Genomic DNA, 22,526 nt, shown 5'->3' with positions numbered 1-22,526 from the left:
ACCCCTAATTTTCCATAACTGAATTTGGTTTTGGATATGGTTAAGCCTCGCAACTGAACCGACTTTGCACACCCTTGGCTCGTTTACACCTATAAATTAATTTTTTTTTTTAATTATTGAATTTGTTAACTTTTTGTAATTAACTAAACAATCAATCTTTTATAATTATTTTTTTATATACAGCTCGTATAGATTTTGACAGGAATGCGGATGGCTTATATTCGAAAGTGGAGTTGCAAACTAAATCCGCTGGTTGACCAGAGGGATAAAAAAGGTAATAATTAACTGTATAAATTAGAAAGAATTACGTGAAGATATTGGCTTTGAATGGGAGATTAAAAGACAAAGAGACCGGAAGTAAAGTAAGTTGCATATCCGTCCCGTTATTGACCTTCACCGACGAAGGACAGCAGGAGTCTTTTGAAAACTTTTAATAAAATATGAAAATGTTCCTTTCTTTGGGATACCCATACCCTTTATTCATTAAGTGAAAAACATTCATCATTATTATTAATTGTATTCAAATTGAAACAATTGGTAAAATCTAATCATAATAACTAGTCCAAACTAATAACCCATGGTCTGTATTGTTTTTTAACTGAAAATTGTGATTTGGTTTTGGTCAGTTGTTCCAGAACCAAACTGATGAGAATTATGGAACAGTCTAGATTATTACTGAATAGCTACATATACTTTTGGCCAAAAGTTTCTGGCTCAAAATCATTATTTTAGGCCAGCATTTTTGGACTCAAACGTTTCAGTTACAAATGAAAAACTGGAAACTTGTCCGTAATGGAATGGAACTACTACGTAAAGACGAAAACCGAAACAATAATTGACATTTTGGTTTTTGTTTGCTTTAAACTCCAACTTTAGGTCCAAAATAACTTAAACCGGTCTATACGCATCCTAGTGAAATGATCCATGTAAAAGAATGGCATGATATTTTTGGTCCTTTATTTAAAAAAGTGGTGTCATTTTTGTAGAAGAGACAATTGCATATAAATATGACGTATTGTAAACTTTAAAACAAGATAATATAGACTAGGACCACCACTATCGTTAGGAATCCCATCACCCCACCACAACCATTGACATGAACTCTTACGGCTTTAATCTATAACTAAACTTGTTAGCGCATTCAATTAGGTGGTAGGAAGTTTTGGGCTATTCGGTGGAGACCCAACTTCAATCCCTAGTTCATTAAGTTTGAACATTGAGTATTTGTTAATAACTGCCAGTTTTTCACAACCATTGGAGCATCTTTACGTAATTAAGTTAAATATTGACATTACCATAAGGTCAGGAGTTCATTTATTGACGTTACACATGATCATCTTATGCAAGATTACTTAATTGATACTCCTATATTAAGCGATAGCCTTTGAAGCATTGGTATCCATATATTTAGTTTTAGTTGCTTTATCCATTGAATTCTTGTGAAACGTCTCCACACATAACTCCAATAAACTTCTCCTTTTTAGGAGATAGATATAATGAGTAGTGTGAGCCATTCATCGGGTCCATTTGGAGTCATTATCCTTTTCATTGAATTTATCTTGTTACGTACTATTTCATACGCTATAATCACAACTTGTATCAAGATTATGATCGTTAACCTCGTAAGATCATAAATAAGCATTAACTTTTTTAGTTTTTGAATCGTTCAATAGAGCAGAGTTCTAAGATCGTGTGATATATGTTCTTGTATATGTGCTTACTTCTACTTTTAACTCTTGAGAAACATGTACCACGTAAAACGGCTTTTTTGATGTTGTCACCTTTCATTGTAGGAATTATTTTCATTTTAATAAAGAATATCTTCTGTAACGTGTATCAATATTTATGCAAAATACAAAAAATAAAGCATCATGGTTGAATGAATAATCCACGAAAACAACAAAAACTAAGTGACCACCATATTAAATAGTGTTTTATTCCTTTTTGGTCCACTTCTAGTTCTCTTTTTTCCTTTTAACGTTTTGGTACACTTCAAAAAAGACTAATCACCAAGGACCTACTCTTTTGAATCCATGTCTTTGTACTATATATAACTTTTTGCTAAAATAGTATATTATACTTTTTATTAAGTTGACAGTGTGGTAAAATGTTAATCTGACAACTGATCCCAATATTGATATGGTCTGACTTTTGATTTGATGTGTAGGTTAAAGACTAACATCGGTCTGGATCGGTTAAGGCACAATGGTGAATGGTTAGCTACATCTAGAACTGTAGGGGTATGGTACTAAAACCCGGTTTTACGACCCTAAATCTATTATGTTTGGCTTATTTTATTACATGGACTAATACAATGTTATTGGGCTGAGGAGGTTTTGTGGAGGTAACCCTAATTGGGCTAGGCCCATTAGGGTACCATGATGGTGGCCATGAGACTCTCTATATAAGGAGGTCTCCACCTCCTTATCAAGAGGTCATGCTCAATAAGAGCCACCACCACTTTTTTGTGTCTGTAAACAAGAGATCTTAGGATTTCTTAGCAGTCACCTCCACACCCCCAAAAAGCCATCGCAGGTCATCAGCAGCAGATGAAGAAGATCAAGACGTGGTTCGTTCATCTCGAAAATCCGTGGAAACATCGTCATGGATCAGGTCAGATTCATTTCATGCTTCGACATTGGCGCCATCCGTGGGACGGCAACGAACTACCCTTCGATCTTCATCTCGGCTGTCAGATCTCTCACAGGAAAAACCCAGATCTGGAAGTTTACAGAAAAAGGCTTCAAGGCTTGTTCTATTAAAGCTCAAAAAGATCCATAGATCTAAAAGAGACTTCCAGATCTGTGCAAAAAGAAACAGCCTGATTCGAATGATCAGGTCTCCGGATCTGTGATGGTTTTAAATCTGCTCCGAGCTTCAGATCTACCTAGATCTGATTTACAGATCTAGATCTAGATTACAGACCTGGATTTTAGGTCTAAAGTTGCAGGTCTGACTCTAAAATTGCAGATCCAGAAATTACCAGACTTCCGCCGCCATGTACGCGTGCCCGCGGATTCTCATTCCGCAGCCGTGCATGTGCCGCCGCGGAAACCACCATGTGGATTTTGCGCAAGAGACCTCCGCCATGCACGCGCACTCGCGAGTCACCGCTCCATCGCCGTGCATGCGCACATCAGGCCTCACGCCAAAATTAAAGGTTGGGAATCCTCATAATATCCCATACGGCTACGCGCCAAACTTCAAGGTTGGGAATCCTCATAATATCCCATATGGCTACGCGCCAAACTTCAAGGTTGGGAATCCTCATAATGTCCCATATGGCTACACGCCAAAATTAAAGGTTAGGAATCCTCATAATGTCCCATACGGCTACGCGCCAAACTTCAAGGTTGGGAATCCTCATAATATCCCATATGGCTACGCGCCAAACTTCAAGGTTGGGAATCCTCATAATATCCCATATGGCTACGCGCCAAACTTCAAGGTTGGGAATCCTCATAATGTCCCATATGGCTACGCGCCAAAATTAAAGGTTGGGAATCCTCATAATGTCCCATACGGCTACGCGCCAAACTTCAAGGTTGGGAATCCTCATAATATCCCATATGGCTACGCGCCAAACTTCAAGGTTGGGAATCCTCATAATATCCCATATGGCTACGCGCCAAACTTAAAGGTTGGGAATCCTCATAATATCCCATATGGACACGCGCCAAACTCAAGGGTTGGGAATCCTCATACCACATGCTCGTGCACCACATATGCTCACGCATCACATATGCTTACGCATATTACTCATGCTTACGCATCACATGCTCACACATATCACAGTCTACGCGCACGCGCATGCAACATCTGCGCGCGGCGCGGGACATAAAGCCTACACGCACGCGCATGCAACATCTGCGCGTGGCGCGGGACATAAGGTAGCTCGTAAGACGCCTCGCGCGCAAGCTTTTATTATTCATACAGCTCATAAGACGCCTCACGCGCAAGCTGTTATTATTCTTACAGCTCCTAAGACGCCTCGCGCGCAAGCTTTTATTATTCATACAGCTCATAAGACGCCTCGCGCAAGCTGTTATTATTCTTATAGCTCGTAAGACGCCACGCGCGCAGGCTGCATTATTCTCATAGATCCGTAAGTCGCCTTGCGCGCAGGCTTAATTATTTTTACAGCTCGTAAGCCGCCTCACGCGCGCAAGCTTTATTATTCATATAGCTCGTAAGACGCCTCGCGCGCAAGCTTTTATTATTCCTACAGCTCGTAAGACGCCTCGCGCGCAAGCTTTTATTATTCCTACAGCTCGTAAGACGCCTCGCGGGCAAGCTTTTATTATTCCTACAGCTCATAAGACGCCTCGCGCGCAAGCTGTTATTATTCTTATAGCTCGTAAGACGCCTCGCGCGCAAGCTTTTATTATTCATACAGCTCATAAGACGCCTCGCGCGCAAGCTGTTATTATTCTTATAGCTCGTAAGACGCTCCGCGCGCAAGCTTTATTATTCATACAGCTCATAAGACGCCTCGCGCGCAAGCTGTTATTATTCATACAGCTCGTAAGCCGCCATGCGCGCAGGCTTCATTATTCTCATAGCTCGTAAGCCGCCATGCGCGCAGGCTTCATTATTCTCATAGCTCTTAAGACGCCTCGCGCGCAAGCTGTTATTATTCTTATAGCTCGTAAGACGCCTCGCGCGCAAGCTTTTATTATTCATACAGCTCGTAAGTCGCCTCACGCGCGCAGGCTTTATTTTTCTTACAGCTCATAAGTCGCCTCGCGCGCAAGCTTCATTATTATTATAGCTCGTAAGTCGCCACGCGCGCAGGCTTTATTTTTCTTACAGCTCATAAGTCGCCTCGCGCGCAAGCTTCATTATTACTATGATGCGTGCTATATCTTATTTATGACAGGGCACCATCATTATTATAAGGACCGCAACATGTCACCATCATGGGGAAAACCTCCCAAAACTCAAAGACAATAAAGACAAGGCCGAAGGAAAGGGAAAAAACCGCCCCACGACCTAACACACCTCATAAAGTCCAGCGCTCCACCTAGACGCTTGCACGCCCAGGAGCAACGCTGGACTTGGGGGGCTTGTAGGGGTATGGTACTAAAACCCGGTTTTACGACCCTAAATCTATTATGTTTGGCTTATTTTATTACATGGACTAATACAATGTTATTGGGCTGAGGGGGTTTTGTGGAAGTAACCCTAATTGGGCTAGGCCCATTAGGGTACCATGATGGTGGCCATGAGACTCTCTATATAAGGAGGTCTCCACCTCCTTATCAAGAGGTCATGCTCAATAAGAGCCACCACCACTTTTTTGTGTCTGTAAACAAGCAGATGAAGAAGATCAAGACGTGGTTCGTTCATCTCGAAAATCCGTGGAAACATCGTCATGGATCAGGTCAGATTCATTTCATGCTTCGACAAGAACTAATCTTATTACTAAGGCAAAGTGGTTAGCTAAATATAGTATTACACTATTACTGATGAAACCCACTAGAAAAAAAAAGAAGCAAACATGGTGTACAAGTCTCTGGTGTTTATGGGATATGGAGGTGCCAGGCCAATTCGGGTCATATGTACGAATATTTATTAAAATCCAGCAAACATAGGTGCAAGCCCAGTAGAAAAATAAACAGTAATGTCACAATTAATTAAAATCCAGCAATCAAATCATGCATAATACCTCCCTTTGGGCTCTGCTAGTGATATCACATTCATCAGGCCCCACATATCCATATACAAATGATTTCAACGTGCATGTCTAGCAAGTCTCGGTCGGTCCCTAGAACTGGACCAGGATGCCAGGTGTGCATTGACAGTGATAATAACTGTTATGTCTCATATCTTACATTAAAAATTATGCAAGGTCCAACCAATTCATATATGAAGATGCATTCTACTTGGCGTTCAGCTGCAACCATAGTATGTAGGATTGTATTTGTAGGAACTTGACTCAGTAGTGACAATTGAAAATTATCATCAGTAGTAACTTAGCTATTAGCGGTAACTGAGTTATCGCTGATATAATAATTTCCACTTATGTAATTGTTTAACTGTCGACAGTTACAGCTGGTGACAGAAAAGTTGTGATGGCCCGTCACCTGTTGAAAGAAGATCCTTGGTCTAATCCTGGCATGGTGTTTTTATAACAGATTCTACATATTCATTATTATTCTATATGAATTATCTACTTGAACTTTCAATCTGACAGTGATCTTTATACATTATGCACTGAAGAACTTTAAAGAATGGTGGTCATGGACTCATGGTTGTGTGATGTTAGTGATGCCATCTACTTGTCACTCCCAGATGAGATATAGAATATTTTTCCTTGGGTGTGACTTATGACTTCACAGTATCACTCTCTTATGTAGTTCTGTATAAAAAAAGGATTGGGCCGAAATCCGTGGGCACAAGAAGCCCAATGGAAGTCTATTCCCTTATTTAGTGTCATGTAGTTTTGGATACATTATGTTACACTTGCACTATTCCTTGACTTTGTGTCTTGCTTTTCTAATTGTATGTGATCCAACTTTTAATATAAACTTGTATTAATATGGGAGTACCTCATCAGGTTTTAATGAACTTGATATGGTATATATATATATATATATATTATATTGTTGTGTTATATATTTAAATTTTTGGTGTGGGTCGTGTGACTCAGGCTTACCTTGTCCATCTGTTATCACATATTGTAGTTGGAATTAGTAACTTCATATAACAGCTTTAACTCTTGAAAACGAGATTCGCAGTTGTCGTTAATTTGAAGCTATGAAGTTAGTCTTTGTAGACAAAACAAGAGATGACTAGTTAAAAGACGGCCTTCAAAAGTTAGTGGTCAAAAGTCGATGATTAGCAAGTTCCAATCATTTACAAAAGCTTCTCAAACATGTGTATACGAAAACTGATATACAACTTCAAAATCGATCGTGCAAGTTATGAATAAACACATTTAAAAGAAGCTTGGCATATGCAATAATGAAACGAGGTGATACATCTACGCTAATCCACATTAGGGCTCTATTACCCATGCTTAGCAACGATATATTATGTACAACATACACACATATTAACAATGATAAATAACAACATATAGATTTTGTAACTGAACGAAAGTGAAAACACTTAGAAAATGTTCAAAATCAAGCTGGAAAATGATATAAAGCATCATAAGCTCATGGTATTGGTACCATATGAGAGAACAATATGTCCTTTCACATTGAAATCTTAAATCAATTTTCAAATGATAAGTTTTATAAAATACATGAAATTTGGATTTGAATTCAATTCATTCCATCAAATTCCTTCAACTTTGAATTAACACCTCAACACCATCACCACAGGTCCACCACATTCCAATTTCTTTAACAAATTAAAGAAACAAATATATTATCTACTTAATACATTTACAAATTTAATTTATTAAACATATTTGAATACTAAATCCAATTTCTTTAAACCCTTCTGACAACTTAAGCAAAAAATATCATGAGCCAAATAGGCCTATTGTTAGAATTAAAAGAATAACCAAGAACAAAAACATAAAATTTAGTTGCAATAAAACAAAGTAAACTGTCATTAAACATATAATTAGGGTTTACAAAAACCACACCAAATTAACTTCACCCAAACAGAGCAAACTACAAATACCAAAAATACCCTCAACAATATACATATTACAAACACCTCCAATCTATTTCATATTTAGCACAACACAACTTGTTTTCTTGAGACAGAAAAAGCAAAAGTGATCAATTTATCAGGTACTTTAGAAAGGGTAGAATGGTAATTAGCACCCCATTGTCCATTTTCCACTTTAGTGAGACTAAAATCACAATATGGAGCACCCCTTTTGACCCTTTCGCTTCTTTTTCTTCTTTTGCTTTGGTGGCTGCAAAACCACTTTGATTGCTGCATCAAATACAGCCTTCACATTCTGTAGAAACAATTGCAAAACTTCAGTCAACATAAAGTTTTGACTTTTTTGAGTCAAAATCTTTAATCTCTTCACTCTAAAAACGATAACCATATTACAACATATGATTTCTAAAGGTTTTCAACATAATATGTAATGTAAACAAGCCGCCGAGCCACTCGTGAGCTACTTGAAATCAGTTCGTGAAGCTCACATTGAGCTGCGCTAGTATGAGCTAAAGTCTAAAAATAAGCCCGTTTAGTATACGATCCTGAGCCTGAGATTTACTTATCGAGCACAAGAAGACTTGCAAGCCTAAACGAACCTATAACATTATACTTGTATAGCCTTTACTTAATACATTACATATGTATTTACATGATAACTGTTATTATTAATTTATTATATATAATGTTAAAATAAGTTAATAACTTATATTATGTTACACATAAAAATTAATATTATAAACATACAAAAAAATAATTATAAATGTATATAAATATAAATTAAATGTGAGTCAAGTTCAAGCTTTAGAAATAGAGCTAGAAATGGGGTGAGTTTGAGCTCTCATAAGTTAAACGAGCCAAAATCGGCTCGTTTACATGTAATAAAATGTCACCTGCTGTGTTTTTGAGCTGCACTCGATGTAAGCAGGAACACCAATTAGTTTCTTCAATTCCTCTCCCTATTAAAATACAATAAAGTAGTTGAAATTCATTTATAAAAAGATGAAAATTTTATGCATAAAAACTAAACTTGATGAAAAGAGTAGAAAACGTCAACAAAGTCAACCTGAGCCGTTGTGATCGGAACTGCACCAGGATGGTCCGTAAAAAACTGCTTATCATCACGAAGATCTACAAGAAACAAACTTCAATTGTCATTTCCATTTAATAAACTCAAATGCTAATCGCAAAAGAAAACAAAAGATTATATATTTCTTAAAAGTATCTGATAAAAAGAGTAGATAAGTTTTCAGAAGTGTGAATATATTTTATAAAAGAGTAGATAAGTTTTCAGACGTGTGAATATTTTATAAATGAAGACTAACAAAGCCGGATCAAAATATAAACAGTCGGAAAAAAGAGTATCAAATTTCAAATGGCATAATTGTAATTAAACACAAGTATATATATGGATAGAAGAATCTAACCAAGCTTTGTTCCAACAAGGATTATTGGAACCCCGGGTGCATAATGCCTCAATTCAGGAATCCACTGCACAATGCAAATACTCACATCTTAGCTATCCTTCCGACATAAACGGGACCCACAAATGATAACGCTAAAAAGTTAAAACGCGTAAACAGAAGAAATTTAGATTCATAATAAGAACTTTTGGATATAGTTCTGTTTATGATAAAAATCTACAAAAGAAGTAATCTAGATTTGAGTAAAGTCGAATCAAAACTTATTATATCAGTCGCGTATCTTTTTCTGAAATTTGAGAACAAATACAAAAACAAAAGTATCTTTTTAAGTCACTGATAGTGTATTTATGATTCCATTGATATTATCTTTCCCCAGGGTTGTGTTTTTATCACAAACGCATCAAATGAAAATATCAACCACCCGCAGTTATAAGTATATATAAATAACCGTTAACATAATCAAAATTTGTAACATTAACTATTTACGAAACAATTAAAAGAGCTTCAAAATAAGAGAAAGACCAAATCACCTTTTTGGAGATATTTTCGTAGCTGGCCTTGCTAATGAGAGAAAAGGCGAGTATAAAAACATCCGCACCGCGATAACTCAACGGTCTCAATCTATTGTAATCTTCTTGCCCTATTCCAACCAAAAATAAAGAAATAATTATAATAATCCCAAAATAACCAGACAAAACAAATAAATCCAACTTACTGATAAAAGTTAACATTTTTTCACATGGTATTGTTTCATGAAAAATAATATCTAACCTGCAGTATCCCACAATCCAAGATTAACCGTGCTCCCATCTACCACCACATTTGCACTAAAATTGTCAAAAACAGTCGGCACGTAATCCTGTTAACATAAAAGTAGACATACATACAAGAAAGTATTAAAGATTATAAACATTGTTTGGTGAAAAAACACATTTTTATCAAAATCCACAATTTCTTTTGACATGATTCACCAAAATTGTCTCTAAATCTGACTCACCACAAATTTATAATCTTTAAAAAAAACAATAAAATTTCAAGATTAAAAAAAACATGGTTCAAGAAAAAACACATCTATATAAAGCACAATTTAACCAAACCCTTCATTTTAATTCCAATTGAAAATAAAATGATACACTTTTGAATTTGGGGAAAACAGATAGATTTACCAGTTACCACAAAATTATAATCTTAAAAAAAATTGAAGATTAAAAAAAACATTTATAGTTCAAGAAAAACAAATCTACATTAACCACAATTTAACCAAAACCCTTCATTTTAATCCCAATTGAACATAAAAAGCTTCAATCTTGAATTTGGGGAAAAACAGACAAAAACCCTAAAACTAATAACAAAACCCTAACTTATCAATCCAAATCTAAGAAACCCAAATTGGACAAACCCATTTAGTTTCAGACAAATTCACACAAAACCCATCAAATTAAAATCAAAATAATTGAAAACAAATCAAGAATGAATTGAGTTTACTTACAGTGGGGAAGGTGTTGCTGGTGTAAGAAATGAGCATACAAGTCTTCCCAACAGCTCCATCGCCGACAGTCACACACTTTATGAACCGAGAAGCACTCATTTTCCGGTGGCCGGAGTTCAAAAGTCCGGCGAGAAGAGAAGAGAAGAGAGTAGGTTAGTTGACAGCTAGCTATCAAGTGCAAGTGCAAGTGCAAGTGCAAATGGTTCGTTTCATATCCCTTTATTTCCAAATTTTGTGAGACCATTTTATCCTTTTATCTTTAAATGTTAAAACAATCTACTTTTTTTGGTATTTTTATTCTTATTTTTATTTTGTTGGGTTATTTTACGGTTGATAACGCGTGTTCTTGCAATCGGATAGATGGGTTGGACCCGGGGCCGGCTAGGCGGCTATATAATTAGTCTGATTGAGTCTATTTGAACTGTCTTTCTTTAAGTGGGTGGAAATAATACTTTTCTAAATCTTATTTACTGGTTTTTTAAGATTTCGTATTTTGTTTATTTGATATTGTATATCTTGTTAATATTGAAAATCCGACTAAAATATTAGTTTCAAATTTGTTTTTAGTTAGTTATGTGTATTCTAAAAAGTTTTATATTATGTATAATATCTTATTTTTAACGTGTATGTCCAATAAAAATGATGAAACAATTGGTTTGATAACAGATTTGGTTATGAAAACATTAAGTAAGATTTTTAAATGTTTTATAGAAAACATGTTGTGTTTTTTATTTAGATGAGTTTTGATTTTTTTTTTTCATTTAGACATAGCATGTAAGTTTATTGACTAAAGAGAGAAATTAGTGGGTTTAAAAATCGTATGTGTTACTTTTGATATTTTATTTGTGTTTGGTCAATAATATTAAAATAAATGCTATAATTTTAGAGTCACTTTAATTTTTATAATAAATATTTTTACATGTTTGTTAACAAAATGTAAATATAGAAAAAGTGAAGGAGAGAAACTAATATGCCATATTAGAAAGATACGAGTTATGTCTAAAAAAATCGTTATCAATATATTTGTAACTTGTTTATGAAAAAGATATGTGTCGAAAACAGAAATTTAGTGTGATTTGAGTCGAAATTTAAATCTTTAAAATTAACTTTATCATATTTATTTATTACAAACTTTCAGAAAGTGACAATTAAAATTATAATAAAATGTTATCACAAGAGGTAACACGTGATATATAGAGTACTAGTTTGTTTTGTTTTATTTGTATACATATACATAATGAATTAATTTTATTTTTTATGTATTTTAATTCAATTAAGTTATTTTGATTCTTAAATTAATACATAAACTACTTAAAAATAAGTTCATAAATACTTAAATACTATAGATAGAGTTTTTACTATTTCAATTGTAGTTAACATATAAGATTCTACTATTGTTTGTTTGAATCTTAATTTGATATCATATTTATGTCATGGTATAGTTTACGATCAATAACTATTGCAATGAAACGATACTAAATTTCAACTATAATGATTAATTTTATTTGTAAATATATGATGAGAGACTTTTGTTCTTTTATTATAAATTTCAACTATTGTTTTCTTCTTCACTATCATCTAAAACACTGTATACTGATCCCGCTGAGAAAAAAAACCGTTACGGATGATTACACTTACGGTCCCAAATGTTAGCTCTACTTTATACCACATTGAACTTTGATTTCCAAGTTCAATGAAGAAACACTAATTGACCCCGGGCAGATTACGGATAATCTGGGGGTTAAATAGATGTTTCCCACGAGGGGTTAGGTCCGGCAAAGATGGTTCTTCTGATGACCTGCAAAACAGACACCGTGAGCTCGTCACTGAGAAGGGGGGGGTACCTCCTTGTGACCACCCTCCGGCGTGAGAATCAGACTAGATTGCTCTTGAATATAAGTGTATATTAAGAGAAATGACTAGAGCATATATGATGGTATGAGATGAGATCATAATACCGTTCCAAGGTGTTGGAGTATTTATAGCCGAAGGTAGGTTTCCAAGCAGGTACAGCCGGCTGAATAGTATTCCTGTTCTGCCAACTGTAGGCTACGCACGTGCCATGCTGGTGGTTGGTGAGTAGGCAGCGGCTGATAGTGACCAGGCCGACTGTGTACTATTCCTGTTCCACCAACTGCAGGCTATGCACGTCCTCCGACAGGTTGGTGAGTAGGCAGCGGCTGATAGTGACATACAGTACAAGAGCGTGCTGCTCGTCATACTGTTGTCAGTGAGCTGTCGTATCTTTGGTTAGATCTTTTGTCCATACCTCGTCAGGTACAGTACAAAAGATCCTGCAGTATCGTACGGACTGGCTCATTTGTGGTAGAGTGTTCCCGGCTTTGTGCGGGAGTGTTCCCGGCTTGCTCATTCCTTCTTCAGGTGACATTACTGAATTATTTAAGAGTTAAGTGCCTTGTGCGTGTAGCCTTGCTGCGCAGGTAGCCTTCCCTGATGGCTTGTATCCGCAGCTGCGGGAACAGGCGGGGTACTTCACCATTGGGAGGCTTTTCCTGCGGGAGCAGCTTGCGTACTGCGCGTAAGGACGTCACGTCTCTGAGCATGGTGGATCCTGCGGATCCAGTTGGTTTCTGCGCAGACGTCCCTCTTCAAGGTGTCTTGCGAGTTTAGCCTTTGCGCAGACGTCCCTGGCAAAGGTGAGTTTTGCGGGTTCAACTGCGCAGACGTCCCTCTTTGAGGTGAGTCTTGCGGGTCCAACTGGGCTCTGCTGGGACCTACCTCTTCAAGTCCCCCCAGTCCAATGTTCTTCTCATGAATTGTTAATAAGTGAGGTGAACTTTTGGACTTAAGCAAAGGGTTTTGAAAAGGGTTTAGTTTTAAGGTTTTCCATGGGGATTCTTCCCGCGGAAGTCCTAATGTCACGTGCAGAAATTCCTGACTTTTCTGCTTGATCTTTGGGTATGATGCGGGTAGGTCTGTAACCTCCTCGCAAGTCAGGAGCGTTGAGTTCCACTTGTATAGATTCTCCATGAGGTTTTGGTAGTTTTGAACATAGTGATCAATTATGTTAAAACAACCAATTCCATCTTGGAGCTTCAAACAATCTAGTTCTCGACGTTCCCGCTATGCGGGGATGTTATTCCCGTTTCCGCAAGCATGGCCCAGAAGATCCTTCTTGGTTTCAATTCCCTGCGGAGTGCTAGGTATGTGAAGGGTTTCGCCTTGACACTGTACCCGCACTCGTCTTATAGTTACTTTACTTCCAAGGTATTCCTGGCTTCAATTCCCTGCGGGTGCTAAGTATGTGAAGGGTTTTGCCTTGACACTGTACCTGCACCCGTCTTATAGTTACTTAGTCGCCGAAGTATTCTTGGCTTCAATTCCCTGCAAGTGCTAAGTATCTGAAGGGTTTTGCCTTAACACTGTACTCGCACCTGTCTTATAGTTACTTGTTTGCCAAGGTAATGGGTATAGTCCCGCTTACTTTTGAAACTTTTTGAATCTTTTTGAAATTCGAAGAGTTGGTGAAAGGATAAGAACAGTCCAAACTGTTGAAACGTCGTCCGACGGTTTCTTCTGACAGTGTCAGGACGTGCAGGAAGTTATGACGACGTCAGTATATGGTCATTCCAGACGCTTTTTCAGGCGCGTGGGCGCGAGTTTTCGGGCGCGTGGCCGCGAAGTTTACGGCACGCGTCCTGTCAACAGCTGTTGCCAGCTTGCTTTTTCCACGTGTCATAGTTTCATTGCACCAGCGTTTTCCTCTCTCTTCCGCATTAAATTCATCGCATTCATTGCGATGAGTATATAAAGGGAGGAGAGGTTGCATCTCAACTCACAGTTTCACCTCTCTTCTTCTTCTAAACGATTTCCGGCGAATACTTTAACTTTTCTGTCGAGCATTCTCCTGAAATCGTTGTTGTTTACTTCCCAAACATGTCTTCTCATGATCCTGAGGTTACTGTCGAGGAGTCCGATGTATACCTCGAGAATCCGTCCTCCACGTCGGACAAGGATGACAAGAGTACTGCTGGCGAGTGCCAGTGTGCTCTTCCGGTCGACCTTTATCAGTACGTCGTCAGGAAGTTCATGCTCGAGCCTTTCGAGCCTGAGTTTCCTGCACCTCATCAGACGGTGTACGATGCCCCCAAGGGCAAGATAGGGGTGTAAGCTGCATTCTTCGTCTATGGGAATCTCAGGTTCTCATTGACGAAGTTTGTATACCGTGTTCTGGAGAGACACGGTGTGCATCTGACTGAGGTACACCCAATGGCGATCGCCAAGATCCGCCATTTCGAGTGGGTGTGTCTCATTCTGGGTGTGGAGCCCCATGTTGACCGCCTGATGACCTTCTATTCCTGGAGGTGCATCCAGGGGTGGTATACCTTGGTCAATCGGATCAAGGGTTTGAAGATCTGCGCTACCGAGCGCAGTCTTCGATCTTGGAAGCGGGAGTTCTTCTATATCTCCGCTCGTGTCGTCCCCATAGCGATGACGTTCAAGAACGGGAGAGCTCTCCCGAACCTTCACGCCTCCAACTACCAGGAGGCGGAATGGTTCTCCAAGGTTTCCCGGATCCAGTCTCCGGTTTACCGCTTTGCGGAGTCCGGGATGGTGATGCTCGGGATGAGCCGGGTGTGGAAGGAGGCGTCACAGATTCCCATCGTCCTCGAATACGGTTTGAACTCTGTCCCTTACGGTATGCTTCATATTATCCGTTAATTTAGGGTTTTTGTTCTAACCGTTTTTTCTTTTTGTTTTCAGATGGAAACGACTTGCAGTCTCTCCTGCAGCCGCGGGAGAGTGATGGTCCCGCTCGGATGGGTACTCGTGCTCTAGATGAGAACGAGTTGCCCATCATTGAGCAAACGGCGGATCGGTTCGTGGAGGTCTACCCGCCGGGCCACCCGATTCTAAGCGCCAGGCGGCCAGGTAAAGAACTTTTTGACCCTCGCCCTCTCAATGCTCAAACCTCTACGGGAATTCCTCTAATTTTGTCATCTTCTGATGAGGAATCCGCAGATGGTCCTTTCTTGGCGAGGAAGAAGAAGGCTGCCGGCGGGAAGGGGAAGGCGAAGGTTGCCTCCACTGCCGATCCGGTGAATCGGTCTGACTCAGAGACCGAAAGCGAGGAGGTGGCGGGGAACCCTGGTGGTGTTGAGATCACTGCTCCGGAGGTTGAGACGGCTGTCACCTCCGGGCAGCCAAGTACAGCGACGGTGACCGGCGTAAAGAGGCCGGTTCCATCGGGTTCATCCCCGCCTGTTCGTACCTTTCAAGCTCAAAAGGACTCGTAAGTACAAACTTCCTTTACTTTTAACTTCATATCTTTCCGCCATTATACTTATATATCTTGTCTTCGTGTAGGCGTGGATGCTACCGCATTCCAGGGTGAAGCGGGGAGGAGCACCTCCGGACCCATGATGGTAGGTTTGGTCAACCTACCTGAGGCGATGACCCAGGCGGCTGCACCTGCTTCAGTTGGTTCAGTTGCTCACTCAGTTGAGGCAACTGCTCCACCTGTGACAACGTCTCCGCCGGTTGTCAGTGCCATATTCACTGATTCTTTCACTGAGCCGGCGGTGAGTTTTTCTGTGGTCTCTTCCGCAGCAACGACCGCGGTTGTGAGTTCACCTCCAGTGAGTTCACCTCCGTTGGTCTCTACCGCGGCGGCCTCCGCCATGCCTCCTCCGGCGCCGGTGACTACGGCCGGTCCTTCAGGTATGTCCGGGATTGCGGCGTCTAGCCAATCTCTGCCTCCTTCCCATCTGCCTGACCTCATGGATGGATATCCGTTAGGTTCGGGTGATGGGTTCGGCGGCTACAGGCCTGTCGTCGACCCTACAGGTGCGTAGGGTTATTTTGGCCTGTTATGTTTTTTTTTTATCATCTTTTCCTAACTGCTTTTTGTTTTTGCAGTGTCGGATTCAAATGAGGTATTTGTTCCGCGGTGGAACATCCGCCGGGGAACCACCCTTCGGACGGCTGTGGACTGCGTCGAGTGGGCGCACCACGCCGCCCCCAGTGGTGCACTGGGAGAAGCTATGTCAAGCTACCAGGATGGTAGGCTGACAAACGAGCTTCGAATTCTCCTTGCCCGGATGCAGCCGCGCGTCGAGCTGCTTTGTCGTGAAAACGACAAGTTAAAAGCAGCTCGTATCCAAGAAGTAGCTCAAGCGCGGGCTGTCCGGGAGGAGAACATGAGGCTCTCCGTCGTTGCTGCGGAGAAGGAAAAGTCCTTCAAGGCCCTTGAGGTTGAAGTTCAGGCCCGTCTCGAGGCCCGTTCCAAGGCTGCCCAAGCTGTTAACGAACAGCTTCGGTTAGCTAAGGAAACCGCTCGGAACGCAACTGAGAGGGCCACCAGGGCTGAAGCTGTTGCTGAGCCTCTACGCACCGAGAATGAGGAGCTTAAAGCCAAATTAGAGAGGCTCCAACAGGCTCATGATGCCTTGGCCATGGAAGACGCCAAGAAGCTCCAAGAGATCTTGGACCAGAGGGGCGTGCTTGATCATACTGAGCGTAAGCTAAAGAGCGTCGAAGAGGCTGCGGCTAAAGAAGTGTTGCTTGCCAACCTTAACAAAAGTGAAGCCGAACGCGCCCGTAACCAAGCTCAAGCTGCCCTCCAGGAGGCTCTGGTTACCAAGGAATGGCTTCTACGAGAAGCGTTGTCGCAGGTAAGCTTAGCTTCATAACGTCTTTACGCTTTTCTTTGTACTAAGAAAAGGTTTTGATACCTGTATTTTTTCTTGTAGGTTGTGCGTCGGGTCTTCACGGACACATCATATGACGATGCCATGAGCGCAGCCCTCAACGCTTCTCATGAGGATGGGGAAAAGGCTGGCTTCCTGCTTGGTTTAGGGTTCGTTGAGAAGGGCATCCCGCCTTCCAACTTCCCTTTATATGATGTGGATACTGAAGCTGCTTATGACCAAGCAGTGAACCAGTATGCTGCCTTCCCGCATCCAGTGGTGGAGAAGGTGAACGAAGTTGCTGCTGCTGATGATGGGTTAACCATTCTCAAGACCCTCTTTGAACCGCCACAGCCAAGTGATGGTGCGGGTACAAGTGGGTTTGGAGGAAGTAGTCCTGAAGCTTGAACCTTTAGATCCCTTTCCACTGTTAGGATAGGTTTGTTTTTGTATAGATTTACACTCTTGTAAGCGGGTAGATACCCGGCCATTCTTGTAATACTTGAATTTTTATGGAATGTAAATCCTTTGTGCGGGTAGGACTGTCACTCTTGCTTTATAAACGTTATACGACTTGCTCATGCATATTATAGTTTAATTTGGCACTTGTTTTGCCGCATAAACAATATATGATTCGCTTGTGCATACTTTAGTTTAACTTAGCAATTTCTTAAGTACTTTGAATAAGTTAACCTATCAACGTGACAGATAATAGGTTAAAGTTTTGCTTCCTCTTTCGTGATTGTGCGGGTAAGACCGTCACTTGCACTTAGTAGGATGGCTAAACTTTACCTATATCTGACATGCGTGGAGGTTTTTCTCATTTTTTCCTTGAAGAGATTTTCTAAGTGTTCTGAATAGGTTAACCGTTCGACGCGCGGTTGTCAATAGGGTAGTTCGGTTTCCTCTATCATGATTTGTGCGGGTAGGACCGACACTTTCATTTAGTGGGATGACCCAACTTTACCTATGACTGACCTGCGTGAAGGTTTGTCGTTTTTTGTGTTTATGCGGGTTTTGCCGCCTTCCACATGCAACGACTTGTTCACACTTATTTATGCGGTGAAAACCTGCATCAGTGTTTTGAATAAATTAGCCGTTCGACGCGCGGTTGTCAATAGGTTAGTTCGGTGTCCTCTATCATGATTTGTGCGGTTAGGACCGGCACTTTCATTTAGTAGGATGATCAAACTTTACCTATGACTGACCTGCGTGAAGGTTTGCCGTTTTTTGTGTTTATGCGGGTTTTGCCGCCTTCCACACGCAACGACTTGTTTTCCCACTTATGTATGCGGTGAAGACCGGCATATCAGTGTGGAAAGTTCATTAAGTATAAATGTAAGACCATCAGCGTCAATGTGATAAGGAGAATCATTTCCATTAGAAGTGGCTCTGGGCCTTTTCTTTTACAAGTTTGGAATTGATCTACATGCAGACTGTGTAATTGAGCTCCCTTCCATGTTATTGGGAGTGTCATCGAGCCTTTCGAGCCGATATGCACTTGGTTCGGAATCTCGTTGTTTACGCAGTATGTAGTCTCCGACATTGAAGCTTCAGTTTTATTCGTGTTTTCCCCAACTGGGGTTCTACACGCATTAGCCTGCTCAGCGTTCATTACGCCACGAGGTGCGTGAGCGTCCCATCTCTGACAAATGATTCGACGATGTCTTTCAAGTCTACGCATTCCTCGGTGTTGTGGCCTCTTGTCCTGTGGAAGTCACAGAATTTGCTCTGATCAGCGTTGTGACGCTATCTGATTACTGGAGCCTTTGGCCATGGGAGTCTCTCGGTGTCGAATATCTCGGTGACGCTTTTGGTAAGTGGCGTCCATCTGGAGTTCCGGTTTGACGACGGCATGTTATCCTTTCCGCCTAACAGAGGGTGTGAGCCGGATGAGGTGTCAAAGTTCACCCTTGACTGCCAAATGCCTAGCTTCCTCTTTTTGTTTAATCGGGCAGTAAGGACATTGTTTTCTCTTGTTTTCTGGGTGTAGAGGTTTGTGCTCTGGGGAAGATCTCTACCCAATTGCTTTTCCGTTTCCGCGAAGCGTTTAGCTGCTGTCATGATGGCATCCCATGTGGATGGCATGCCATCTTTACCCATTAAGGTGCGGATGAGCTCTGGGTCTTTCGCGCCCTGGATGAAAGCAGCGCGAACAAGATCTTCCCTAATACTACCCAGACTTAGCTTCTTTGAGTTGAAGCGAGTGATGAAGTCTAGCAAAGATTCATCTTCCTCTCGAATGCAATTGAGGATTGTCCATTGCTCTTCGATATACTTTCTTTGTTGGCTGAAGTGTTGGCTAAACTTCTGTTGGAAGTCTGCCCAATCGTAGATGTGGTGGACCGGTAGACGGTCGAACCACGCTCTGGCTGCTCCAACCAGCGTCATCTGGAACATATAACACCACGTGGGTTCCGTCCAGTTGCTGACGGTTGCCCCCGCTATGAATCTGTTCAAATGATCGTCTGGGTCAGATATACCATCATAAGTGCCGATGTTGGACATCTGTTTGGCACTTCTTAGGGCGATTGCTTCCGCAATGTCCCTTGCAAACTTGGAGGTTCCCGCATTTGCAGCGATTGGTCTGAAGGTTTTAGAGAAGTCACGTGGGTTTCCACCCGCGTTTTTTGGTTTGAAGGTTTCTCCAAAATTCCTTCTCGGTTGGAAGTCCGTTTCCTTACGCTTCTCTTTCGCCCTATGGCGAGGGTTTGCGTCGGTGTCGGATTCCTCCGAATCATCGTCCAAGTACTCGCACTCATTGCTCATGTTGAGCTGTTGAGTGCTTTCGAATTCGTCAGCCTGTTGGAGTGAACGTAAGCGTTCATCCAACTCAGCTTGGAATTCCCTTTGACGTTTTTTCGCCCACGCTTTAACTTGTTCAAGTATTTGGCGGGGGGGCCTCGTCTATTGTCTTTCCACATGGGTATCAATGAATCCCAGGGGAGGATTGTTTACTGCACTTGCCCCGGCTCGGGTAACCGGGGTAGTGTTCGTAAAATTTGTGTGCTCGCCGGTGTTCCTCCCAGTAGCTGGGGTTGTGGTTACCGGGGTTTCTTGGTTACTCCCTGGCCTGGGGACCTGAGTAACGTTAACCATCTTTTCGGAGGTTTTGAAAAAACTGAGAATTAGTTCTAGCTTTTATGCACGGATGGCGCTAATGAAGAAACACTAATTGACCCCGGGCAGATTACGGATAATCTGGGGGTTAAATAGATGTTTCCTACGAGGGGTTAGGTCCGGCAAAGATGGTTCTTCTGATGACCTGCAAAACAGACACCGTGAGCTCGTCACTGAGAAGGGGGGGGGGAACCTCCTTGTGACCACCCTCCGGCGTGAGAATCAGACTAGATTGCTCTTGAATATAAGTGTATATTAAGATAAATGACTAGAGCAGATATGATGGTATGAGATGAGATCATAATACCGTTCCAAGGTGTTGGAGTATTTATAGCCGAAGATAGGTTTCCAAGCAGGTACAGCCGGCTGAATAGTATTCATGTTCTGCCAACTGTGGGCTACGCACGTGCCATGCTGGTGGTTGGTGAGTAGGCAGCGGCTGATAGTGACCAGGCCGACTGTGTACTATTCTTGTTCCACCAACTGCAGGCTATGCACGTCCTCCGACAGGTTGGTGAGTATGCAGCGGCTGATAGTGACATACAGTACAAGAGCGTGTTGCTCGTCATACTGTTGTCAGTGAGCTGTCGTATCTTTGGTCAGATCTTTTGTCCATACCTCGTCAGGTACAGTACAAAAGATCCTGCAGTATCGTACGGACTGGCTCATTTGTGCGGGAGTGTTCCCGGCTTTGTGCGGGAGTGTTCCCGGCTTGCTCACTCCTTCTTCAGGTGACATTACTGAATTATTTAAGAGTTAAGTGCCTTGTGCGTGTAGCCTTGCTGCGCAGGTAGCCTTCCCTGATGGCTTGTATCCGCAGCTACGGGAACAGGCGGGGTACTTCACCATTGGGAGGCTTTTCCTGCGGGAACAGCTTGCGTACTGCGCGTAAGGACGTCACGTCTCTGAGCATGGTGGGTCCTGCGGATCCAGTTGGTTTCTGCGCAGACGTCCCTCTTCAAGGTGTCTTGCGAGTTTAGCCTTTGCGCAGACGTCCCTGGCGAAGGTGAGTCTTGCGGGTTCAACTGCGCAGACGTCCCTCTTTGAGATGAGTCTTGCGGGTCCAACTGGGCTCTGCTGGGACCTACCTCTTCAAATGGGCTTCGCCTACTTGAACTATAAAGATAAAGGTGTATAAACAATTGCAGTAGTCTCGTTCAGATGTGCACTCTTTGACTCTTAATTCGTATCAATATACTTTCTATTTCTTTTCATTTAGTCTCAGATGAATTCTAATTACCCAAAATATCATGATAAGATTAAAACCACCAACAAATGATCATGTCAACTTAAACTATGATATGGTAGATTCTAAGCATGTGGATTGACTTTATAAATCATGCATCTTTACAAAATATGGTTCTTAGAGAATCTTTCATTTAGCAACAACAATTGAAAATTTACGCCTTGTTAGGAAATACTTCAACAACTATTTAAATATCAAGTGAAATGCAAAAATGTTGAATCTTTGATTCTCAAATTTCATATTGAAAATAATTTTTGGAAGCCAATAAAGATTTCAAAGGAGGGAAGAAGCCATTAGCTGGGCCCAAGTTCGGACTAAATTCCAAAAGCCACAAGGTTAAAAAAATCCAAAGTTAAATTAAATAAATTAACAAAATTACAAGAATTCTTTATATTGGAAAATAAAATTCTTAAAATCAAAAACTAGAAGCTAATACCGTTACAAGTTCAAGTTGGCACATCTACTGTTTTCTTAATTTACAAGTAAAACTTATCCTAAAACAATGCATATATAAAACTATTGTAACTTTACCCAAAAAGAAATCAAATTAAAAAAAAAGTTTGGATGATATCTTAAGGGTTTAGTTAAGTAGTGGTTGAGAATAATGATTAAACTACTTGTCAATGTTCATAGTTTGGAATAATTAATCCCCAAATATCACCTTCTCATTTCTACCTCCAACCAAACTTGTCCCCAACTAACTTTTAGGAGGCCAAACCTTATAAACCAATCATTCCAATGCATCAAGAATCCTCTATGTGCAAGGCAAAAAAGTTTTATAAAGAATGCCTTTTAATTGGTGTAACATTTGTCACTTATAATTATATACACAATTATGATAAATTATATGTAAAGCTTACTACAATTTGTCTAAAGGTTGTAAACAAATCAACAATTTTAATTATTAGACTTTTGATTGTTCAAAAAGATTTACTTACAATCAAAGGCAAATTGTATGGTTAATGTAT

The 22,526-nt window shown here is 40.8% G+C and overlaps 1 protein-coding gene across 1 annotated transcript; it reads right to left on the bottom strand.

The window, feature by feature from the left end:
- Window positions 1–7,809: 7,809 nt before the first annotated feature.
- On the bottom strand, window positions 7,810–10,758 carry LOC143547417 (rac-like GTP-binding protein ARAC3). Its single transcript, XM_077038848.1, has 7 exons — window positions 10,543–10,758; window positions 9,825–9,912; window positions 9,584–9,693; window positions 9,057–9,120; window positions 8,696–8,760; window positions 8,523–8,588; window positions 7,810–7,924 (listed from the first exon to the last, which is right to left on the bottom strand). The coding sequence occupies exons 1-7, from the start codon at window positions 10,639–10,641 to the stop codon at window positions 7,820–7,822; spliced, it is 597 nt and encodes a 198-aa protein (XP_076894963.1). The 5' UTR covers window positions 10,642–10,758; the 3' UTR covers window positions 7,810–7,819.
- Between the last annotated feature and the right edge of the window lie 11,768 nt (window positions 10,759–22,526).

The sequence above is a fragment of the Bidens hawaiensis genome, unplaced genomic scaffold, assembly GCF_021521415.1.
Source record: "Bidens hawaiensis isolate Kalapana, Puna unplaced genomic scaffold, B.hawaiensis_p1.1 tig00014716_1, whole genome shotgun sequence".
Lineage (NCBI taxonomy): Eukaryota > Viridiplantae > Streptophyta > Magnoliopsida > Asterales > Asteraceae > Bidens > Bidens hawaiensis.
The sequence above is the reverse complement of the archived record's forward strand: the minus strand, read 5'-3'. Positions and strand labels throughout refer to the sequence as shown.

What these genes read in the sequence shown, in the direction of transcription:
- LOC143547417 (XM_077038848.1), bottom strand. Translation starts at nt 10,641, where the DNA reads ATGAGTGCTTCTCGGTTCATAAAGTGTGTGACTGTCGGCGATGGAGCT. An exon ending in CCAGCAACACCTTCCCCACT is followed by an intron (nt 9,913 to 10,542) that starts GTAAGTAAACTC and finishes TTATGTTAACAG; the next exon opens with GATTACGTGCCGACTGTTTT. An exon ending in CCTTGTTGGAACAAAGCTTG is followed by an intron (nt 8,761 to 9,056) that starts GTTAGATTCTTC and finishes TGTTTCTTGTAG; the next exon opens with ATCTTCGTGATGATAAGCAG.